Below are 21816 nucleotides of genomic sequence, written 5' to 3' on the forward strand. Positions count from 1 at the left end.
ACAAACAGTGAGTCAGTTACCTAACATTCTTACGGTTCATAACAGCAGCCTGCTCAACAATGGAAACAAGCATAAGACACTGTCTTTACAACCATCGCAACAACATGATACACTGCCTTTACAATAGCAACAATCATTACACATTGCCTTTACAACCACAGCAACAATCATTACACACTGCCTTTACAACCACAGCAACAATCACTACACACTGCCTTTACAACCACAGCAACAATCACTACACACTGCCTTTACAACCACTGCAACAATCATTACACACTTCCTTTACAACCACAGCAACAATCATTACACACTGCCTTTACAACCACTGCAACAATCATTACACACTGCCTTTACAACCACAGCAACAATCATTACACACTGCCTTTATAACCACTGCAACAATCACTACACACTGCCTTTACAACCACAGCAACAATCACTACACACTGCCTTTACAACCACTGCAACAATCATTACACACTTCCTTTACAACCACAGCAACAATCATTACACACTGCCTTTACAACCACTGCAACAATCATTACACACTTCCTTTACAACCACAGCAACAATCATTACACACTGCCTTTATAACCACTGCAACAATCACTACACACTGCCTTTACAACCACAGCAACAATCACTACACACTGCCTTTACAACCACAGCAACAATCACTACACACTGCCTTTACAACCACTGCAACAATCATTACACACTTCCTTTACAACCACAGCAACAATCATTACACACTGCCTTTACAACCACAGCAACAATCATTACACACTTCCTTTACAACCACAGCAACAATCATTACACACTGCCTTTGCAACCACTGCAACAATCATTACACACTGCCTTTACAACCACTGCAACAATCATTACAAACTGCCTTTACAACTGTCTCTTCACTGTGGATTGCTAGTGGACATTTCAATATGAAAAAATAATAAATTCCAGTTACAAATGCATATTTATTGCATTTTTTTGTTCTGTACAGTGTTTGATATCAATGTATCACTGTAAAAGGGATGCTGTTCTGTCAAACATGGAACAGCAAACACAGCACTGGTTCATTGGACCTTATTTCTATAGTTGTACAAAACATCTTCACATGATTGTGTTGAAATGCTCAACTCTGCGCTATGTACATATATACACAAGTATTATGTAACAAAATGGTGAATGTCAGTGCATCTCAATTAAGGGTTATGTGGTTCTCCAGTGGACCAATATACATCTGCCAGATTCTGAAGGATTTAGTTAAATTGAGTAAATGTATTTAAGACCACTTTGGACAGTGAGAGTCAGCTTCACATGAGAATGCCTGAAGCAATGCAGTTCTTAGAATGCTAGCCGTCAGAAAACAAATTTAGAAACATAATCCGTGCAAATTTTGGGTTTGATCCCATGGTAACAGGATTCTATCACATGAGACATGTTTGCCCAAAGAAAGGCAGAACCTCCCACAAATGTGCACATCTTTCTTTCTGGACAAAATAACCAAATTACTTTGAGATGTAGCTTCTCTGGCAACAAAATATGGAGAACCATATAACTATCAATCATACAGATGCCTGCAGTGAGGAATAATGAACATGACACTTTGTACATAAGGTAACTTGTACTATTCACTTGCAAATCTTTACATAAATGTACTATTTACATTATAAACAATGACAAACAATGAACACAAGCATTGTCTTCAGCAATCAAAGAAAAAGGATATGATAAAACAATTACTTTTCATAGCAAGCATTGTGGCCAAACGATCCACAGCGATCATCTTTATGGTGACAACAGGAGCACATTAGCCCAATTATTGGAGGTCACTAACTCAAGAACTCCTTCAGCAGCCAATTAATTATTTTTTTCTCCAGTGAGCACAGCGATATCAGGCTAGTTCCTGGAATTCATTCAGACTAGTATACCCACAGCCGACATAGAGCTATTCTGTCCACAGTGAGCACTGACTATCTCCATGGTGACAACAGCTATAGCAGGTTGGTTCTTGGAGGTCGTTCATACTAGTATTCAAGCTATGTCATCATTTCCAAACCTAAAATACAAGAAACTCACTCCCTCTGTAATTTGACCAAAGACCTTCCTGCAAGTCATTCATCCCAGAATGGGCCTTAGCCCTAAGCTAATGAATGGGTTCTACATATCTATTGCAATTCAATGGAAAGATATGGAAACATATATATGGAAGCTGTACTATGTGCCCATTTGTGCTGCAGTTATTTCAGAAAGAAGATATCACCACCAGCATAAAATGCTGGCACCATCTGAATAAAAAAATTCCAATAATATTCACCTTAAACAATACACCCACCGAAAAAGACCCTTTGCTTCATTCTTAATCCTGAACCCTGACATGTACTGGCGTTGGTGTGGTAGGTCCATACTGATGGTACTAGACTGAAAGCCTCCAGTGTGAACATTCTCAGATTGTTGTCCTTCTGGGCCAGCTTCTTGTGGAAGAGGTCCAAACACATGAAAGTCTTTGATGGTGGTGAAATCAACAAGTATTGGTAAGGTGCTGACAGCCCAGTGATGAAATAAGACTTGAAACCATGATGACCGGGTCCTGATATGACTATGGGAGACCACTCTGCATAGCAAATGTCAATGCCACTGACAACAAGGCTGACAGTGTACCCTCCTGTTCAATTTGGGGGTAAGAACATGCTGCAGTATTTGTTACGTTCACAGCTTGTGAATATGTTCCTCCACAGACAATGCTGGAACACTGTGCAAATCATGATGAGGCTACAGATCTGGAGATTAGAATCGCAAGTGGGCTTTGTTCTTGATCAAGTATCTGAAATGAGAAATGGTTGCATAATTCTGTATGAAATCGGATATAATTAATAGCTTCAGAAAAGTTTTCTGTCCCCCAAATAAATTGTACATAGCAAATACTGTACAGTTTTGTTCATCATTTAATGCTGAACTCAATATTCCAGCCAGAACTTAGAACTTAGAAGATTTCTCATAGCTCTCCTAAGCCTACGATCTCGTAACTTTTGTCATAACATTCCTACCCCTATACTGTAACAATGACTCATAACAGTCGTGCTATGAGAGCTTAGCGATCCTTTGTACCACCTTTTATCTATAGGATATACTTACTTGTCAAGACGCTCCCAGAATTGCTGCAAGTTAGCACGGTCAAGATGCCGCTTGTTTCGGTCAAGACTAATAACGTGCACGTTCCACTTTGCTACATTGTTGTCCAAGGGCAGCTCAGACCACTTAAGATGATAGGCCTTGACTGGAGACAGAAGCAGTAAATATTATTGGTAAATTTTTGTCATATTTATGTTTGTTATTTGGAGCCACAACCATCAGTATTCCAGCTAGGTAACTACTAGATGGCCTGTATGCCGAGGGATTATGTCACAATCACTGGCACACAATCAACTGGGTCAATAAGTGAGTATGAATTTATGCCACTTACAGCAATATTCCAGCAATATCACCCCAGGGAACACTGGGAATGGGCTTCACACATTGTAGCCATGTGAGGAATCGATCCTGGTCTATAACCACTTTTCTGACCATTATCCTGGATCACCAAGTAGGACCCCCACATTCACTCACTCACCCTGTACAATGATTTCATGAAGGACATGTTCACTTCCCACATGGTAGGTGACAATTTGTCATAATGATAATTGACACTGATATCATACATGACTATCAATCATCAGACAAAATATGTATGATCACTTCCAACAGGTAAACATGTTACAATCTCCTTTTTGTTACATCACCTAAAAACTACTGCAATTAGTTTTTCAGACTTAAAACAAGTGTCCATCATGGTCCACCGACAAAACAACAGACTCACTTTTTGAGAATATTTCCACAGGGTTGCCATTCCATGGCCATCCCTTGAACTGCCAGGCTGGACCCTGCACAAACACAGCTACCACACGATCCCTGAAACACAGGTATACTATATACATGATCCCTGAAACATGGGTATACCATATACATGATCCCTGAAACATGGGTATACTATATACATGATCCCTGAAACATGGGTATACTATATACATGATCCCTGAAACATGGGTATACTATATACATGATCCCTGAAACATGGGTATACTATATACATGATCCCTGAAACATGGGTATACTATATACATGATCCCTGAAACATGGGTATACTATATATACGATCCCTTAAACATGGGGACACTATATACACGATCCCTGAAACACAGATATACTATATACATGATCCCTGAAACATGGGTATACGATATACGATCCCTGAAACATGGGTATACTATATACATGATCCCTGAAATATGGGTATACTATATACATGATCCCTGAAACATGGGTATACTATATACATGATCCCTGAAACACAGGTATACTATATAAACGATCCCAGAAACACAGGTATACCATATACATGATCCCTGAACACACATACACTGTATAAAACACTTGAAACACAGGTACGCTGAGAGCAAGACCCCTGAAATGATGTTCTGAGTCTAAACTGGTGCTCATAGCAGTTTAACCATGTACTTCTCTTAGATTTCAAACCAAACACCCATTGAAGTCAAATTGAAGAAAATGAGTTTGAGTCTATGGCCAGTGATCCTATATGGCAGTGTTGGTGGTCACCTTACCAGTCATCTGGGGAGAGTTTAAGTGGATTGTCAATGATCCTGTAGGGCACAGTAAGTCCACCTTCCTTCCGTCTCTGGATGAGCACCTCGTTGTCTCGTTTGGCTCCTTGGGACTTTTTCTGCTCTGTGCTAATAAATCTGCAAACACATGGAATGTTGATTAGGAAACTACCCTATGGTTTACGCTAAACTTTGCTGGTTTTGGTTTTTCGTCCTGCCATTTTACAACGTTATTATGATCAAACACTCTGAGCTGGCATGGGTATGACCAGTACAGTCAAGGTCCCTTAATCCAAATACTCCACTTCCACTCTAGAGAGATCTTATCAGGATTACAGTGCTTATGCTTCATTAAAGGTCACATGCACCATAAAACACAAGTCAGATTTACTGACACCTATATGTCTGCCTGCCTGTGTGCTAATGACAATATGCAATAAACAACTTCAATCATTGACCACATGCAATTTGAGTGAGTGAGTGAATGAATGAATGAGTGAGTTTAGGTTTACGCCTCACTCAGCAATATTCCATCAAAATGGAGGCAGTCTGTAAATAATCAAGTATGGACCAGACAATCCAGTAATCAACAACATGAGCATCGATCTGCACAATTGGGAACCGATGGCATGTGTCAACCAAGTCAGCCAGCCTGACCACCCGATCCCTTTAGTAGCCTCTTACGACAAGCATGGTAACCTTTCATGGCAAGCATGGGTTGCTGAAGTCCTATTCTACCCCAGGACCTTCATGGGTCCACATGCAATTTGAAATTAACATCTACTGGGCTTATAAGAGTGGCTAAACATATCAGGAAATGAACCAGTGCCCAATGAAAAGGCTTATTCTGGCACCAAGTACATAAAACTGCCAGCATCCATGGATGACAGTGACCTGACTCACCTAAGATCTTGCAGGATATCTTTGGAATTAAGCATTGTGATGATGGAGGTTGCTGCTGCTGGGATGATGATGATTGGTGTGCGTGATCCTGGTAAACAAGCAGCGTATTCAACAAGGATTGATAACAACAAATACTGCGCATAACTCCTCCATGTGTCCTCAGGATAAACATTTAAACAGAGTCAACATCAAAACATCAGCATATCCTACATTTCAACTAAATGTTTGTGATGTATGAGGATGAACGGTAGAATGTAGATCACTGTTCTGAAACTGATTATCACTAACATCGTTACAGGCATTTGATAATGGACAATATTCTGTATGACTGTCAAATTTGCAGGCACATCCATTACAAATGATCAATAACCTTGCACAAATATCAGATATCAACCTATCAAAACCAGTGTTATTTTCTAACAAAGTACCTTTCTTCTGGTTTGGTGGTGGTCGTGCCTGTGAGATGGGCCGAGACATGGGCTGTGGCTGTGGTGTTGGTTGAGGTGTATGTGTTTTCCGTGATGACGCTCCCTCTGTTACGGACTTCAGAGTCAGTCCGTGGAAAGTTCTCATTGTGTCAATCTTGAAGCCCTCCGTTTCTGAAATAAGTCAAATCAAAAATGACCATGAGTAAGACAGCTCAGACATTTTCAGAGTGAGACACACTGACATGGTGTAGTTAACTTTAAATTGAAATGACAACAGCCAAACTCAGAAATTGACATTGCTGTGTTTGGTAATCAACTTCTAAAACTAATACAGCATTGCAAGAAGATATAATTGAAAAGATGTTAAGGAACATCTGATTCTTTCATTTTATTGTAGTTAATCTCTGAGCAACTGATAGCTATACACTTCTATCACCTAAGGAGACTTTCTGTCAAAATGTGAGATGTAGGCACTGCCACAAGTCACGTGAAACATACCATCTTTACGTCTGAATCTCTCCTGGTCGTATCTGCTGTAGCCAGTGGTGGGGACAGGCTTAGCAGCCTCCTGAAAATCAAAGACATATGTCTATAGCACATCACATATATCATCTCTTTAATCACTGGTATTGTGGGACTGACTTGTTCATTTACACACACACAGATCTAAAAACAAGAAGATATGAGTACCTCATTAACTATTTTTGTACATCATGTATTCAGATATAAGCAATTTGAACAAACCTGCAGAGGTTTCTGATTCTTTGAAAAGGTACTCATAAGCAATAAAAGGGCCATTTCTAAATCGTACGACAGTTGTGGCCACATTTTTCCATAAAACATTTACAAAACAAAAAACTTGTTTTTGTCTTGTGAGACCACCCCCACAGGGCCCTACCAGGTCCATCACAGCAAAAGGCAGGTAACTCAAAGTGTGAACCCGTACCTTACCTTTCATGCTTTTCAGTTCTTTTTCAAAAGAGATCCACCTTGGGGTACTTATAAGCATAAGACAAACTCCAAAGACATAGAGTCGGTAGTGGTGTTCTGTCTGGCAAAACAAACACTTCCTACAGCAGAACTTCCCAAACGACTGAGATGGTGAAAGACACAAGCACCCTGTCACATGACCACTGCTGTGTGGGTGTGGTTAGGGTGTACACACACCGGTAATACCTGAATGTTGAACCCACTGCACTAGAGCAGAAACTGCCACGCCTCCTGAATGACTGTTGGTAACACTGTACCGCCTTGCTTCAGAATATAGGTCATCACCATCTTGTTGTCCATTTCTAGACAAACCACATGGCCACCGAGCTATGAAGCTGATGACCTAAAGTGAAAATCTCCTGGATTCTTGTTGTATCTGGTTAGCATGGAGTTGCTTATGGTGACCCTTGTTTGCTTCATTTCATCTCTAAGCATTCTTGGCACCCATCTTGGCACCCATCAATGTTTTCCTGATGAGTGCTTGTTGTTGGGTGACCTGGATGGGGGTCATCTTCAAGACTCTCTCTACCCTGCTTAAGTTCATTGGCCCATTGTTTGATGGTAGCAGATGAAGGGGAAGACATCCCATAAACTGCTGAAGCCTTTCTTCAATGTTCTTCGCTGAGTTTCCTTCAAGAACTAAAAACTTAATTACTGCTCTATACTCAACTGTATTCATTTTCACTGCCGTGAGGGGGGTCTCTTTCTGTCAATGTGAGCTGTTCAATAACTTCTGAGAGTAGGATACCAAAACTTATATATCACATCAGCTACATCCCAAGGTTCAATGTCGTACCATAGGCTGTGACATCTGGGTATGAAAAATGCTCAATGCTCAAAACTTATTGACATCCCCTCGTACGTCCACTGTTGCAGTAATGTTGCCCAGCAGACGAAGCCAAACACGAGCTGACAAAGTGGGGCATGCAGGGAACTGCAAGGTCACCTCCTGGACTGTGGTTATACAGTCATGATACAGAGAGACTAACCCTCTCTTGGTCTCAAACCGCACTCCCAGGAAAATCAAATCCTGTGTTAGAACAAGTACTTGAGATTAACTACCCAACCTAGCCCGGTGTGAATGCCATCACTGAAAGAGTGGCATCTCGTCTCAAGTGTGTCATCAGTGCTCTGAGTAACCAGTCATAGGTTATGGGTGGCAACGCCGACCCTGTGCCCTTGTGCCTTGCGCTGGAATCAACATGGGTTTGGTGAGCACCCTTGGGGCCATGAGATGCTGAAGGGGAGTACACAAAACTGATAGCACTTCCCGTCAAAAGAAAACTGAAGGTATTGACAAAAGTCGGGGAGCATTGGAACATGGAGGTATGTGTCTTTGAGGTTGATTGACGTTAGCCAATCCCCTGCCTCTACAGAGGAGATCACTGAACACAATGTCTCCATCTTGAAAGACAGAACTTCTATTTGTCTGTTCAGACCCTTGAGATTTAGGATGGGTCTGAACCCTCCACCCTTTTTGGTGACAAGGAAATGAGTCAAGTAAAAGCCTGCTTCTTCCTGTCCCTCTGGGACCACCTCGATGGCTTCCTTGTCAAGTAATGACTGCACGGATAATGTCCATTTTCTCCTAAGAAGACAGTACCAGAGTGCAATGAATTCAGGAGAAGGCGGGTGGACCATCTGTCCACTGCAGCATGGGGCCCTCCCTGAGCATGGACAGGACCCCAGGGATTCGATGTGACCTTTATCCACTCCTGAAGGTAGATGGAAAGATGGCCATCTACAAGGAAGCAAGCACAAAGATGATGTATGTCAGAAGTAGGGAACACAACCGTGTCTTGATCTGGCTTGACTTGGGGCAAACGAGGAATTAAGCAGGGGAAGTGCCTGAGATCCCAGTTTTAACAACAAGGCAAGCAGAGCCTGGTGAATAGCAGGAGAGTAGCAAGCAACTGGTAACAACAAACGCCTAAGTCTGATGATAGCACTCATCATCTGGCAAGTGCTAATGGAGTCCCTCGCCAGATGAGAATGCACCTCCATAAGTTGGCCAGACAGTACTTGGGATGAAGACTCATCCTAACTCGGGTTGACTTCAGTTAGCTGTTGCTGCAGTGCTGACATGTAAGCCAAGTGAATGTTGAGTCACCTCTGGCAAGTCAACACACGAAAGTGTACCTAGGAGGAGAGGGTTAATGACATCACTAACGAGAGAGGGCAGAAAGGGTAGCCAATTTTCAGCGACTGTATTTGGAGCAAATGCTTTGCCCGGAAGTCTAAATTCTGAGAGGTCTGGGCTGTCAGTGGGCACAGCCACCCGAGACAGAACAAAGGAGACGCTGCAGAAACAGTAACATTGGTATGTGATGGTTGTGGGGAAGGGGTGGCAACTGAATCAGTATGCTTTGCCTGTTTGCCCCCAGCTTCAGAAGCAGCTGAAGTGGTGGGAGCAGCACACAAATCTTGTGCTTGGTGGAATGTTTATTAGAAGGGGGTCCTGACCCCAAATATCACCCCCTGCCTGAGGCAGGTTAGTGTAGAATAGCATATCGGCATGACAGCTTTTGCGTGTCTTATCCAAGAATGCCTGGCAAAGCAGACACCCCTGATCATCATGCACAAAGGAATCTTAGACACACAATCCTGTCGATCTTGCAGTGGTGAAAACCACATTACAGTAGACAGAGTGTTTAAACTGCAACAAAACAGAAACAGGCTGTATTAAAAAAAACTCTACTGCACATAAAGCACAAATGTAGTATCAAGTACAAAAACACATGCAGGGGTGATATTAAATATCTATAAAAAGGACTAGCGATTAAAAAATATAACACTAGACTTCATGTATACATGATACAAGTGAAAACACTGAACAACCTAGCTAGACGTGATGCACAGTTTGTTATGAAACCCATACCCATGCTAATGATTCAAATACATATGCTGGTGGGGCCCTGTTGGGGAGGTCTCACATTACAAAAATGAGTTTTTGTTTTGTAAACAACTAACTGAAAAGCATGGTTACAACTGTCATAGGATCTTAAAATGGCCTTTTAATGCTTATGAACACCCAAAGGAGGATATCTTTTGAAAAGAAATAAGCCTTGTGGTTGTCAAAACAGCATTGCTTGCTGGGGACCACAGGCAAGTTTAGTACCACAAGCGCCCACGCTATTGCTTACCCTGAGCGCTTGGTTACATTAGACCATTTGTCACCAACTCTAGATATTCTGAGACAAGCCAAATAGCTTCTTGTCTTTTTGTTGGAGGTTTACAGAAAGCGGAAAGTGGTCATGAATAACGTGAAACTTGGTCGCCACTTTGGTGCAGGTTCCTGAACGGGCACAGGCCTTCAGGATTGAGTGCTAACTCGCGGTTCTGAACACGCCTCAGTTGTAACTCAGATTGCAGGTAACATCAATCGTCAACAGCTACTTACCACTGCTGGTGTGTGTTGTACGACTGTGTTGTTCTGCTGCCTCTGTGACCCTTCCTCCCGAGCCTTGATAGATTGGAGAATGCTGAAGATGTTCTTAGCAAAATGCTGAAATATAAACAACTCTCATCGGTAAGTGTATCAACCAAATGTGCTCATTAGGACTTCTCATTTCTATGTATTACTTTGAACATATTACCATATGACTTAAAGAAGATATCTATATGCACACAAGAAGACACAGGCATCAATATCCCCCACATTACCTCCAATTTCAGTCGAAGTCAAACTTGTTAAAGGTGAAGGATCAAAATTTTATGGATGATCAACTTCTTTATTTTCACAATGGTGACATTTCGGTATGGATTCTTATAATGTTTTCAAGCATGAGAATAAGAATCCATACCAAAACGTTGCCATTTTCTCAATAAAGAAGTTGATCATTCATAAAATTTGTTCCTTCACATTTAGCTCAGCAACTTCTACAATGCCTCTAAAACAGTCAAACTTGTTGCCACGGAAACGCCAAAGATATTTTATTGGGAATTCCAAAACCATCAAAAGGCAACACTACACCACTAGACCAATCTATGTGTCAATTTTGGTGAAGAAATATTGAACAGTTTTAGAGTTCTGCTCCGGAAAAGATAAATGTGCACCGACGGAGGGACACATGATGTGCATTTTAATAACCACCCCGCTAAACGTTGATGGGATAATAATGTGTGCGTGTGGGTGTGTGTGTGTCTGTCTGTGTAGATTTTGCAAGCTAATCCAGTGAGGGAGTAAGTATGGTCTTACGTCGCATTTTGGAATATTCCAACCAGATCACAATGGGGCACACATGATTGATAAAATGGCTACGTTGTCACAAAATGCATACACATGCTTTCTTGGTGGTTAACTGGGATGCACACTGCATCACTGCATCGGTAACTGCATCAGTGACAAACCAAGACTGGAACTTAGTGGAAGACCACCTCCTTTTTGTCGGGGTCTTACATGTTATCCGCACATATGACCATGTCGCTTCATGACTTAAGCACCTCCCACCTCCTCTTTAAAATTCTGAAAATGTCTACTCATGCTTTATGAAAAAAATGCATCCATGCATGATGATTAATTGCTCACCTTGCCAGCACTCTGCAGAATGGTGGTCCTGGTCCTCCACAGCCTCTCCCTGTTGACGATGTCACGGGTCACGTCCACCTCAGCGTCAACGAAGCTCCTCTGCTCCAGTGCCCCCACCTGTATGTCATCATCTCCCTTGATCTTGGTTCTCTTGATGGCCAAACGTTTGGCTTTGATGGCAGCAATCTTCTCTAGTGGCATGGCCTCATGGAGAGAGGATGTGCTGGGAAGGACATCAGACAGTACACACACTAGACACAACTCTACATGTATTTGATAGTAATGATACAGGCATGATGTCAAACATTGATTTGGTGCTGAGCGGGCTTTGTTAATACCGTTTGTTTGGTTCTGCATCAATTTCGGCAACATTTCCAGCAATCCCAGGGTTGTCGACACCAGATATACACTTCACACATTGTACCCATGTGGAGAACAGAACCTGGCCAAGGTACGTAACTCAGCACATAAAATCGAACAAACCTGTAGAGGTTGCAGATTCTTTGAATAGAGTCCTCCTTGGGGTACTTATAAGCATTTAAATGTTCTTTAAATTCTCGCGACAGTTGTAACTATATTTTTTCAATAAAATATATACAAAACAAAAAACATCGTTTTTGTCTTGTGAGACCACCCCTACAGGGCCCCTGGCCCCATGACAGCCAAGAGCAGGTAACTCTTCAGACTATAGCCTCCAGCAAAACACTTCCGTTCTGTAAGCAATACAGACAGAATGTGGGGAGGTGGGTGGCCTTACCCCAAGGAGGACTCTGTTCAAAGAATCTGCAACCTCTACAGGTTTGTTCGATTCTTTTTCATAGAGATCCTCCTTGGGGTACTTATAAGCATAAGACAGACTCCAAAAGACTGATCTTAGGGAGAGGCATTCTGTCTGCTCATAAACCTGACATAAGATGATAACCTTTATTACATTTACTGAAAGTAACAAGGAATCAAACTTACCTGGTCACGTGACCTTCTATGCCTTGCGGCGGGGGTGCGGACCAGGGCCAGGCTATTACATGGTCTAACCCTACATTTCTATGAGAAAGTCGTAGGGTGCTTATAAAAAATGCCCCCCCCCCCCCCCGCCCCTCCTTTTTTCACAAAAAACGGGAGTCAAGACAGGCGACTGATATATCAAGGTCCATTCTCGTGCACTGGCCAAGGTGCTAGGGAAGACCTGAAACAGTCTAGACCGGTAAAGCAAAAAATACCACCACCATAATAGAGCCCACCACCGGGATAAAAGATGGAAAGTATACAGTAAGACACCACCACCAGTCTACTTGTTGCAGCTACAATGTCAAATGATCGTTCGTCAAATGATCGTTCGTCAAATGCAAGGGTAGCTCAATCGGCTAGGGCACACGTGGCCTGCCCACTGGTGAGAACTGACTGGCCAAACCGAGCACGCTCGCTTGACAGTCTTTCTAACTGGTAATGACGGATGAACGTGCTCGGTCGGCTCCAAATAGCCGCGGAGCAGATCTCCTCAATGGGCAAGGCAGACGCATATGCCTTAGACGTCGCCACAGCCCTAACCGAATGAGCTTTCAAACACTCAGGGGGCGTACGACCTTTCGAGGTGTATCCCATACAAATGGCAGAGACAAGCCACCTAGATATGGTCTGCTTGTTCGCCGGAAGGCCAGCCTTGCCGCCACCATAACAGCAGAACAATTGATCATTCTTCCGAATGTCTTTTGTTCGTTTGATATAAGCCTTAAGGGTCTTACGGACATCTAAGACGTGAGCACGTCGAAGAGAGGTACCGGACGGCGAAGGCTGCGTGAAAGCGGGAAGCTCAATAGGCGCCGTAACGTGAAAGGTGCTATCTCTCTTAGGACGGTAAGTATCTGGCAATCGAATGCTCACTCTGTCTTTGTGAAACACCGTTAATTCAGGGTTGGTGGACATAGCGTGTATGTCGCCTACCCGCCTGCCAGAGGTTACCGCCACAAGAAAAGCAGTCTTCCATGTCAACAGCTGGAGGGACAGAGCCGACAGGTTGTGAAAAAGAGGACCGGACAGCCAATCAAGAACGACTGGCAAGTCCCACGGGGGACTAATCCGCCGGAGAGACGGACGGATTCTGTCCACGCCTGCAAGAAAGCGCTGAACTAGAGGGTGCTGCCCCAATAATGCACCATCGACAGGAATGTGGAAGGCAGAGATTGACGTGGAGTAACCTCTAACTGTAGAAGCGGCCAGATTAGATTGCAGGAACTCCAACAGAGATACTAGATCTGCAGAAAAGGGATCGAGAATCCCCCTGTCGACACACCAGCGCGCATAACAGGCCCATCCATCCTCATATTGAACGTTCGTCGAATCCCTCCACGAAGCCAGAATTGTGTCTGCAACTGGTGCAGGAATTTCTCTCGCATGGAGGCGACTCCGGACAGCGGCCAAGCCACCCACTGAATCCTGGGATTGGGGTGTGGCGCTCTGTTCTGGGATAGTAAGTCCGGTCGAAAGGGTAACAGTACAGGAGGCTGAGCCAGAAACCTGAGAATTACCGGAAACCAGCTTTGAGCTGACCAAAGCGGTGCTAGAAGCACAAGTAGCCGAGCCGGTTGTGCGGTCAGCTGCGAGAGGACTCGTGAGATCAGAGGCACTGGCGGGAATGCCCAAAGTACTCTGTCTGTCCAATCGAGCAGAAAGGCGTCGTTGGCTATCGCTCTCGGATCCGGTATCCTTGAGCAAAACACAGGAATCTGGTTCGTCGCCCCAGAGGCAAACAGATCTACCTGGAACGACCCGAACAACTGGGAAATAATCCCGAATATCCCCCGATGCAGCATCCACTCGTGTGGGGCTAGTATACATCTCGATAGCGCGTCTGCGCGGACGTTGTCTATGCCCGGGAGCACCCGAATGTCGAACTGGTCGCACCAAGTCAGAAATTGCCATGCCTCCTGAAGGAGGGACGGAGACACTGAGCCACCTTGCTTCAGGATATACGTCATAGCGGTCTGGTTGTCCATCTCTAGGCGAACCACTTGACCCCGAACTGACTCCACGAAGCTCTCGAACACCCGGCGGACTGCTCTCAATTCCAACACATTGATGTGTAGGGTAACATGGTCCTCGGCCCAACGGCCCGAGACCGATAGTTCGCCCAGGACGCCCCCCCCCAGCCTGTGAGGGAGGCGTCCGTCTGAATCGAGAGGGAAGGTGTCGGTGTCTCTAAGGGGATCCCCCTGGACAGATTTCCGACTTCCGTCCACCACCGCAGGTGAGGAATCAACCAAGCGGGAGTCTCGAGAATAGTCTCGTAGCTCTCCGAATGGGACCACAACTGGGCTAATGCCTGTTGAATGGGTCGCATCCTCAACCTCGCACGCCAGACCACGTCCACTGTAGCCGCCATAGTGCCCAGCAAATGAAGCCAAGTTCTTGCTGTGGCTCTGGGGAACTCGAGAAACTGAAATACAGTTCTCTGAACTTTGACGATGTGGTCTGGGGCTAGGGAAACAATCCCCTGAGCCGTATTGAACCGTGCCCCCAAGAACACCAGATCCTGCGTAGGGGTCAGGTCTGATTTCTTGAGATTGATGATCCAGCCGAGCTTCAACAGGATGTCCATCACTTGTTGTGTGGCATCGTGTGATAACAGGAGCCCGAGGGCCCTCAAAAGCCAATCGTCCAGGTACGGATGACACCATCTGCCCTGTGACCTGGCTAGCTGAGCCGGAATCAACATAAGTTTGGTGAACACCCTCGGCGCCGTGGAGATGCCGAAGGGTAGAACCCGAAACTGATAACACTTCCCGTCGAACGAAAACCGAAGGTATTTCTTGAACTCGGAGTGTATCGGAACATGGAGGTAAGCCGTGACGTGAGCCAATCCCCTGTCTCTACGGAAGAGATCACTGACCGCAGTGTCTCCATCCTGAAGGACGGAACCTCTATGAACTTGTTCAGCCCTTTGAGATTCAAGATCGGTCTGAACCCTCCGTCCTTCTTGGTCACAAGGAAGTACGTGGAATAAAACCCGTCTTCTTGTTGACCTTCCGGAACCATCTCGATGGCAGCCTTGTCCAGTAACGACTGGACCTCGGCACGGAGGACCTCTGCTCTTTCCCGGGAGAACGTGTGCTGAATCCCTGAGAAGCATGGAGGGTCTCGCTTCCACTGTGGCATATGGCCATCACTGACTGTGGACAGGACCCAGGGATTTGAAGTAGCAGCCTGCCATTCCGAAAGGAATAGTGACAGCCTGCCGCCTACAGGGACTTCTGGCACAAGGCAATGTACCCCCACCGTCGACAGTTCTCCGCCTGCTTGTGTGGGGGACACCAAAGGCTCCGGGCAAAAGTTTAACGGGAAGCCGGGGCCGGCTTCCCTTTGCCCCGAAAAGGCTGCTGTTGCTGCGACTGCTGCAACGCAGGCCCCTTACCTTTGCCTTTCGCCCTCTTGCTACGTTTGTGCTGCAGTGGAGCAGTCCACTTAGCACTTTCCTTCGCCGGCGCTGAAGGGTAAGCTGAAGCAAGAGTGGGAGGCCGTTGGCGAGACGAGGAGGGTTGCTCTAACAAGGGCCTAGAGTCCTTGAAAGTGCTAACAGCCTCCGCGGCCTCCCGCACAACCTGTAATGCCCCAGGGAAGAGGGAAGATCCCAACCTGTAGGGCAGAGCCAGGAGTGCCTGTTGGGTAGCGGGAGAGTACCTGGCTACGGATAGCCATAGCCGACGCAACCCCATGACGGCCCCCACCATCTGGCTGGCACAGCACCTGATGCTGTCCCTCGCCAGATGAGAGTGCACGTCCGTAAGCTGCCGACCCAACATTGCCGACGGAGAGTCGTCAGCAGTGCTCCCATGATCCAACAGCTGCCCCTGCAAAGCAGAAAGGTAAGCTGAATGGACCACTACTCTCAGCTGCTGGGCCGCACACCTATATTGCTCCTCAAAGGAACGATAGGCGGACCTTAGCACTGGAGTGGCCGTGGAGAAGGGTGGCAGCCGCCGGCCCTGCCTGGCCGAGGCCAAGGAAGAGGAGGAGGACCCCCCAGGGTGACCAAGGCGTACACACGTACTCGTCCACCACTGGCGGTTCGAATAGCGAATCCTCATCCAGTTGATACCGGCGGCTAATCCCCGGGAGATCAAAGCGCGACCGGGTACCCGAAAGGAGCGGATTCACTACCTCCCCGACCAGCGATGGGAGCAGACGCAACCTCGCCTCGGCGACCTTAGTAGGCACGAACGCCTCCCCGGGGAGCCGAAACTCCAAGGGGTCGGGCTCCGACACAGGAATATCTTTTCTCGGCAATCTTTTCCTCTAACCTGTCTGAGGGACGAACCGAACGAGTATGTGACCTCCGACTCGCACTCCTCCCCAATCCCCTCCTCCTCAATATCCATCTCCTCATGCTCCTCGGACAGGGAACCTTCACCGTAAAGAGAACCTGTCGAGGGCGCTACCGAGACGGAACTCACAGGAGCAGAGAGACTAAGAAGGGCCGAGCCGCTAGGTTCGCCCCTGCCAGAGCCCGAACTAGGTCGCCTGGGCAACTGGGGCAAGCCCGCCACCGGAGGGTGACCCGAGAGCCCAGGAAATGGATAGGATGTCGATGCCCCCAGCGGCTGGGCAGCACTATGCTGCCTGCCCACCGTGGCATCAGGCGCGCTGACCGAGGTCAAGCCGCCGACACCGGGCGTCGTTGCCCCACTTGCCCCACGGGACAAGCTGGGGTCGACTGCCCTAGGCACATCCGCCTGAACGCCCGAAGCGCAGGACGGCTGCGCAGAGGGAGGAGCGTTCTCCGAGCCTAAGCCCGGGCCGCGGCCTCCCTCCACTGAACCACCATGGCCGCTCAATGAAGATCGGGCGTCCAGTTCCTTTCGGAAACCGGACAGCGCCGAATCTATCATTGATTGTACCGAAGACATCTGTTGCTGAAACAAGGCATTAATTGAATCAACAGAGATTAATGGTGTTTGCGAAGTAGGGGTAGGTGCTGAGGATACAACGGCAGAAGAAGGGGAAGGGTCCCTAGACACCCTGGCCTTCTTAACCGACCCCTCCGAAGAAGAGGCTGCGCCTTTCTTTTTGTGGGAGCGCTTAGATGGAGGGTCCTGAGCCCAGATCCCCCCCCCCGCCTTCAGTAGGTTGTAATAGAACAAGAAGTCTGTGTGTCTAGACTTTCTGGTCTAAGGGGTAAACCCCGCGCACACATCACAAGACTGATCGTCGTGATGACATTCCACTAGGCATCTTAGACATACATCATGCAGGTCTTTAGCCGGAATGGAGGATTTGCATGTTGAGCAGGATTTAAACTGCAAGGCAACAAATAACCTCCTAGTGTTGCATAATAAACAACAATAAAACAAGACGCGCATGGGCGCAAAGCTAAAACTAAAACTACATACATAGTTAAGGTAAAAGCTAAGTGCCACGATACCATAGTTTACGACATATTTTTATAAAAAATAGTAGTAAATATGGAGATAACAAGAATAAAGTACATAAAAGCATAGCTACACAAGCTTACTTTTTTAAAAAAGACCGCCATAAAACTAAAAAGTTTTGGCGGGAAAAAAGGTTTGCCTTCCACTATTACGCTAACCACGTGGCTACCAACAGGGACGGCAAAAGTTACAACAGTTTGACAAGTAAACTGTAAAAAAGGATTCCTAATGCGCCCATGCGTCTAATAAAGAAACCATACATACACTTTGAGTCTCTGAGGTACTCATCTTAGTACTTGTCTTTGTCTTTGTAGCAAGAATCTCTGAGAACGCTGAAGCACGTCTGCATAGGCGGGCGACAGAAAAGGAAGTGTTTTGCTGGAGGCTATAGTCTGAAGAGTTACCTGCTCTTGGCTGTCATGGGGCCAGGGGCCCTGTAGGGGTGGTCTCACAAGACAAAAACGATGTTTTTTGTTTTGTATATATTTTATTGAAAAAATATAGTTACAACTGTTGCGAGAATTTAAAGAACATTTAAATGCTTATAAGTACCCCAAGGAGGATCTCTATGAAAAAGAATAGCAGTTCCATAAATCAATGGGTCACCAGTGACCTGTGAGGATAATTTAAGCTTAAAACCATGACTACTTTCAAGGGAAATCTTTTAGCTTACAGTTTCAAATTTTTTGACAGATATCTACATAGATGGACCTGCAACTACAATATGACAGAAACAGAACAATTCCACCTCATAATATCCCACAGGGTAAAAAGGACTTATCTAGCTGATGGTAATATGAGACAGTTTCCCTACCCAAGGCGAGCTGGCAGCACCGATGTGTCTCTTGGCCCATCGATCTTTGTGATCCAGTTCTTCTTGGCCTGCTGAACTTGTTCTTCCTGAAAGAAGCAATTTTTACTGATCAAATTTCATCAGACTCCTAGTAACATGAGGAGATAGTGGTATTTGCTAACCCAAGCCTGTGAGGGAACTCACTGGATGGTCAGTCTCACTGACTTTGATGATGCATGTCAATGTATCCACAAACATGGATGCTCATGACATCAATCATTGGACCATCTTGGCCACAACTACATAACTGGCATATTGCTTGGTACAGCGTTAATGAACAAATTTTGTTATGAAATAAACCAAGTGAACAAATGCTGCTTTAGCCTAATCTCAATTCAGGGCACACAGAAGGAAAGCCAGTTTACCTCTAATCTTGCTTTCTTTCGTTTTTCAGGATCATCGCCTGCATCATCCGCTGTTCGCTTAACTGCAACACACAAACATAGAGTCACAATTATTTTGAAAATATACATGTGACTTAGACTCCTGATAAAAGCATGTGCCTAGACTTTTTTACTCTCACTAAGCACAAAGATAGTCGAAAGTTAATGTTTATGTATGGCACTTATGTCGATCTTGGCACTAAGAGAGCTTCAAATATCTATGCCCTGGGCTATATCACAGCAGCCAATGCCAAGCATAGTTACCTCACACAAAAACTTATCACACAGCTGCCAATAGGTGCCATGTTCTGCAAGTTTGCAATTGCTTCTCTGTGAAAAGTACAGATGTGACACACAGAGGTACTGCACGTCAGTGTGTTTGCAGATGACAGGGAATTCGAGATGGAAACTGACCATATCAGGGCACACATTGCTTACTTGTGCCATGGAATATTGTCACTACAAAATTACCACACATATTGCATCATGATATTGCATACTATCACAACAACTGTCCCATTCATACAGTAACTATGTAATACATTACCGAACAGACAAAGTGCCCTCCACAGAGTGTGTTTGTGTTTCACAACCATTTTATAGGTTACAATGTTGAAAAGTGGGTCAGTGACAGTAAATGAACCAGAAATACAGGACATGTTCTGTGAACACATTCCCCATACCTTGCGTGGGTCGTTGAGATATTTCTAGAGGAGCACTTTTGTCGATACTGGCTGAAGCTGTCGTTTCTCCATTGAGGTATGCCAGGAGATCCTTCCTGTCTGGACGTCGGACGACATGAACGCTGTGAGCCTGGAATAATCGGGTGATAATTGTGTAAGGAAAATGCCTTGTAGCTACATGTCTTTGAAGCTAGGGAACTCCAGCTAAACATAATGGACATAAGATAACAGTTTCAAATTTTTAGAGAAATTAATGTCAGGTTACCAGGGTCCCAAGAACACCAACATTTACGTAATTCCCGTGGAAACCAAAACAGCATTGCTATGTTCAATGAAAAAATACAGAAAACAGAAATAAGTACGGGCCACTAGAGCACAGATGGGGGATGTGTGTGTAGTGAATGAGTGAGCTTAGTGTTATGAGACACTCAGCAACATTCCATCTATGTGGCAGCAGTCTGTAAATAATCGAGTCTCGACTAAACAATCCCCTGAACAACAGCATGGTCATCTATCTACACAGTTGAGAACAGATGGCATGTGTCAACCAAACCAGTGACCCTGGCCATCTGATCTCGTCAGCTGCCCCTTACAACAAGCATGGGCTGCTGAAGATCAATTCTAACCTGATCTTCACAGGTCAGGGATGTGAGTGGAAAGGGTGATTGCTGAATTGATCACGTATGTCTTTCAAATAAGTGCCTCCCAAAAACAGATTTCACTAACCACAGGTTGAGAGGCATTTATTTCAAGAGCTGCTGTCATGGCAACAGACTCTGCATATCTGATGTGGATCGATTTCAGGTATGTGTGACCTAGGATCTGAATGAACACCTGTGTAAAGTCACTTACCACAGCTTCTCTGACATATAAGGGATGCTGCAGGTGGACATTTTTGAGGAGGAACAGAATGGAGTCCAGAGTGTAGTACTCCTTGGTGATGCCATCCTTCCCTGTACTGAAATTACAGATATGATTAGGGTGTCAGTTACAGACTGCAATGATTACACTCAACACAGTTTCTTTACACTTGCTCTGTATTTTTGTAGCATTACCTGATGCTTAAACACACAACACATAATTTTTTCTTCGTGCCTTTACCACATTACTACAGTGTATTACAATAATTACCGTGGCTATGCTGGTACTAAACATGCTCAAGTGACAAAAGTTATTCAGTTATATCATGTATGTTGTCAGCCCACTCCTAGTGTTCTCAAAATAACTGAGAAGACAATATTCAGTTGATCTTATCATCATGATTACTGACAAACAACTGAACACTGTGACAGTAGTGAACACTACCACAAGACTTACTCCCAGTATGTTGAAGTTGCAAAACTAGATAGAAGATTCCCCTGGCTTACTGAACATCACAATAAAACCACGGTAAACATATCTAATCACTAACTTGTAGGTTCTAAGCAAATAAACATGCGACCGACCCTACAACATGATGAATATGAGTATGTGACACTGACAGTAGTCATTATATCTGCACATGGGTTGAAACTTACAGACACTATATGCTACATTTTTTTACCTGTACAGGTTTTTCGGAGTTTGTTTAATTTCAAACCACGTTTATGCAAGTTAGGCGAAAACGAAACATATTTCACTAACTACAACTGGACATAAGACTAGCCTTCACTTACCCCCAAACTGTGTAATTTGTTTTGACATTCTTTGGCCATGCAAATTCTCCAAAGATAATTTGGTCATCCTTTTCAATGATCTCCTTTTTCTGTATGTTGTATTGTCGAAGAAGACTAAGCACGTCCGCCATTTTGAGTTACAATTGCAGACCGGAAGTTCTGAAATATCCTACATGAATAGTAACTAGAAAGCGAAGTGGGGTATTTTGAATGGTAAAAGCAACGTATTGATTTAACAATGCTTGATATTGGCAATGTTTATGTTTAAAAGCTAAAAACTGTACATTCACATCTTTCCTTGTGTTTTGACAAC

The 21816-nt window shown here is 44.9% G+C and overlaps 1 protein-coding gene across 1 annotated transcript; it reads right to left on the reverse strand.

The window, feature by feature from the left end:
• Positions 1-963: 963 nt before the first annotated feature.
• Positions 964-21661, reverse strand: LOC137273141 (parafibromin-like). Its single transcript, XM_067805612.1, has 14 exons — positions 21504-21661; positions 20701-20806; positions 19849-19978; positions 19148-19209; positions 18744-18829; positions 11511-11733; positions 10383-10487; positions 6491-6560; positions 5993-6163; positions 5565-5652; positions 4662-4799; positions 3860-3951; positions 3139-3280; positions 964-2827 (listed from the first exon to the last, which is right to left on the reverse strand). Exons 1-14 carry the CDS (start codon positions 21632-21634, stop codon positions 2791-2793), a joined length of 1581 nt encoding a protein of 526 aa, XP_067661713.1. The 5' UTR covers positions 21635-21661; the 3' UTR covers positions 964-2790.
• Between the last annotated feature and the right edge of the window lie 155 nt (positions 21662-21816).

This window comes from Haliotis asinina, chromosome 2 (genome assembly GCF_037392515.1).
Source record: "Haliotis asinina isolate JCU_RB_2024 chromosome 2, JCU_Hal_asi_v2, whole genome shotgun sequence".
Taxonomy (NCBI): Eukaryota; Metazoa; Mollusca; class Gastropoda; order Lepetellida; family Haliotidae; genus Haliotis; species Haliotis asinina.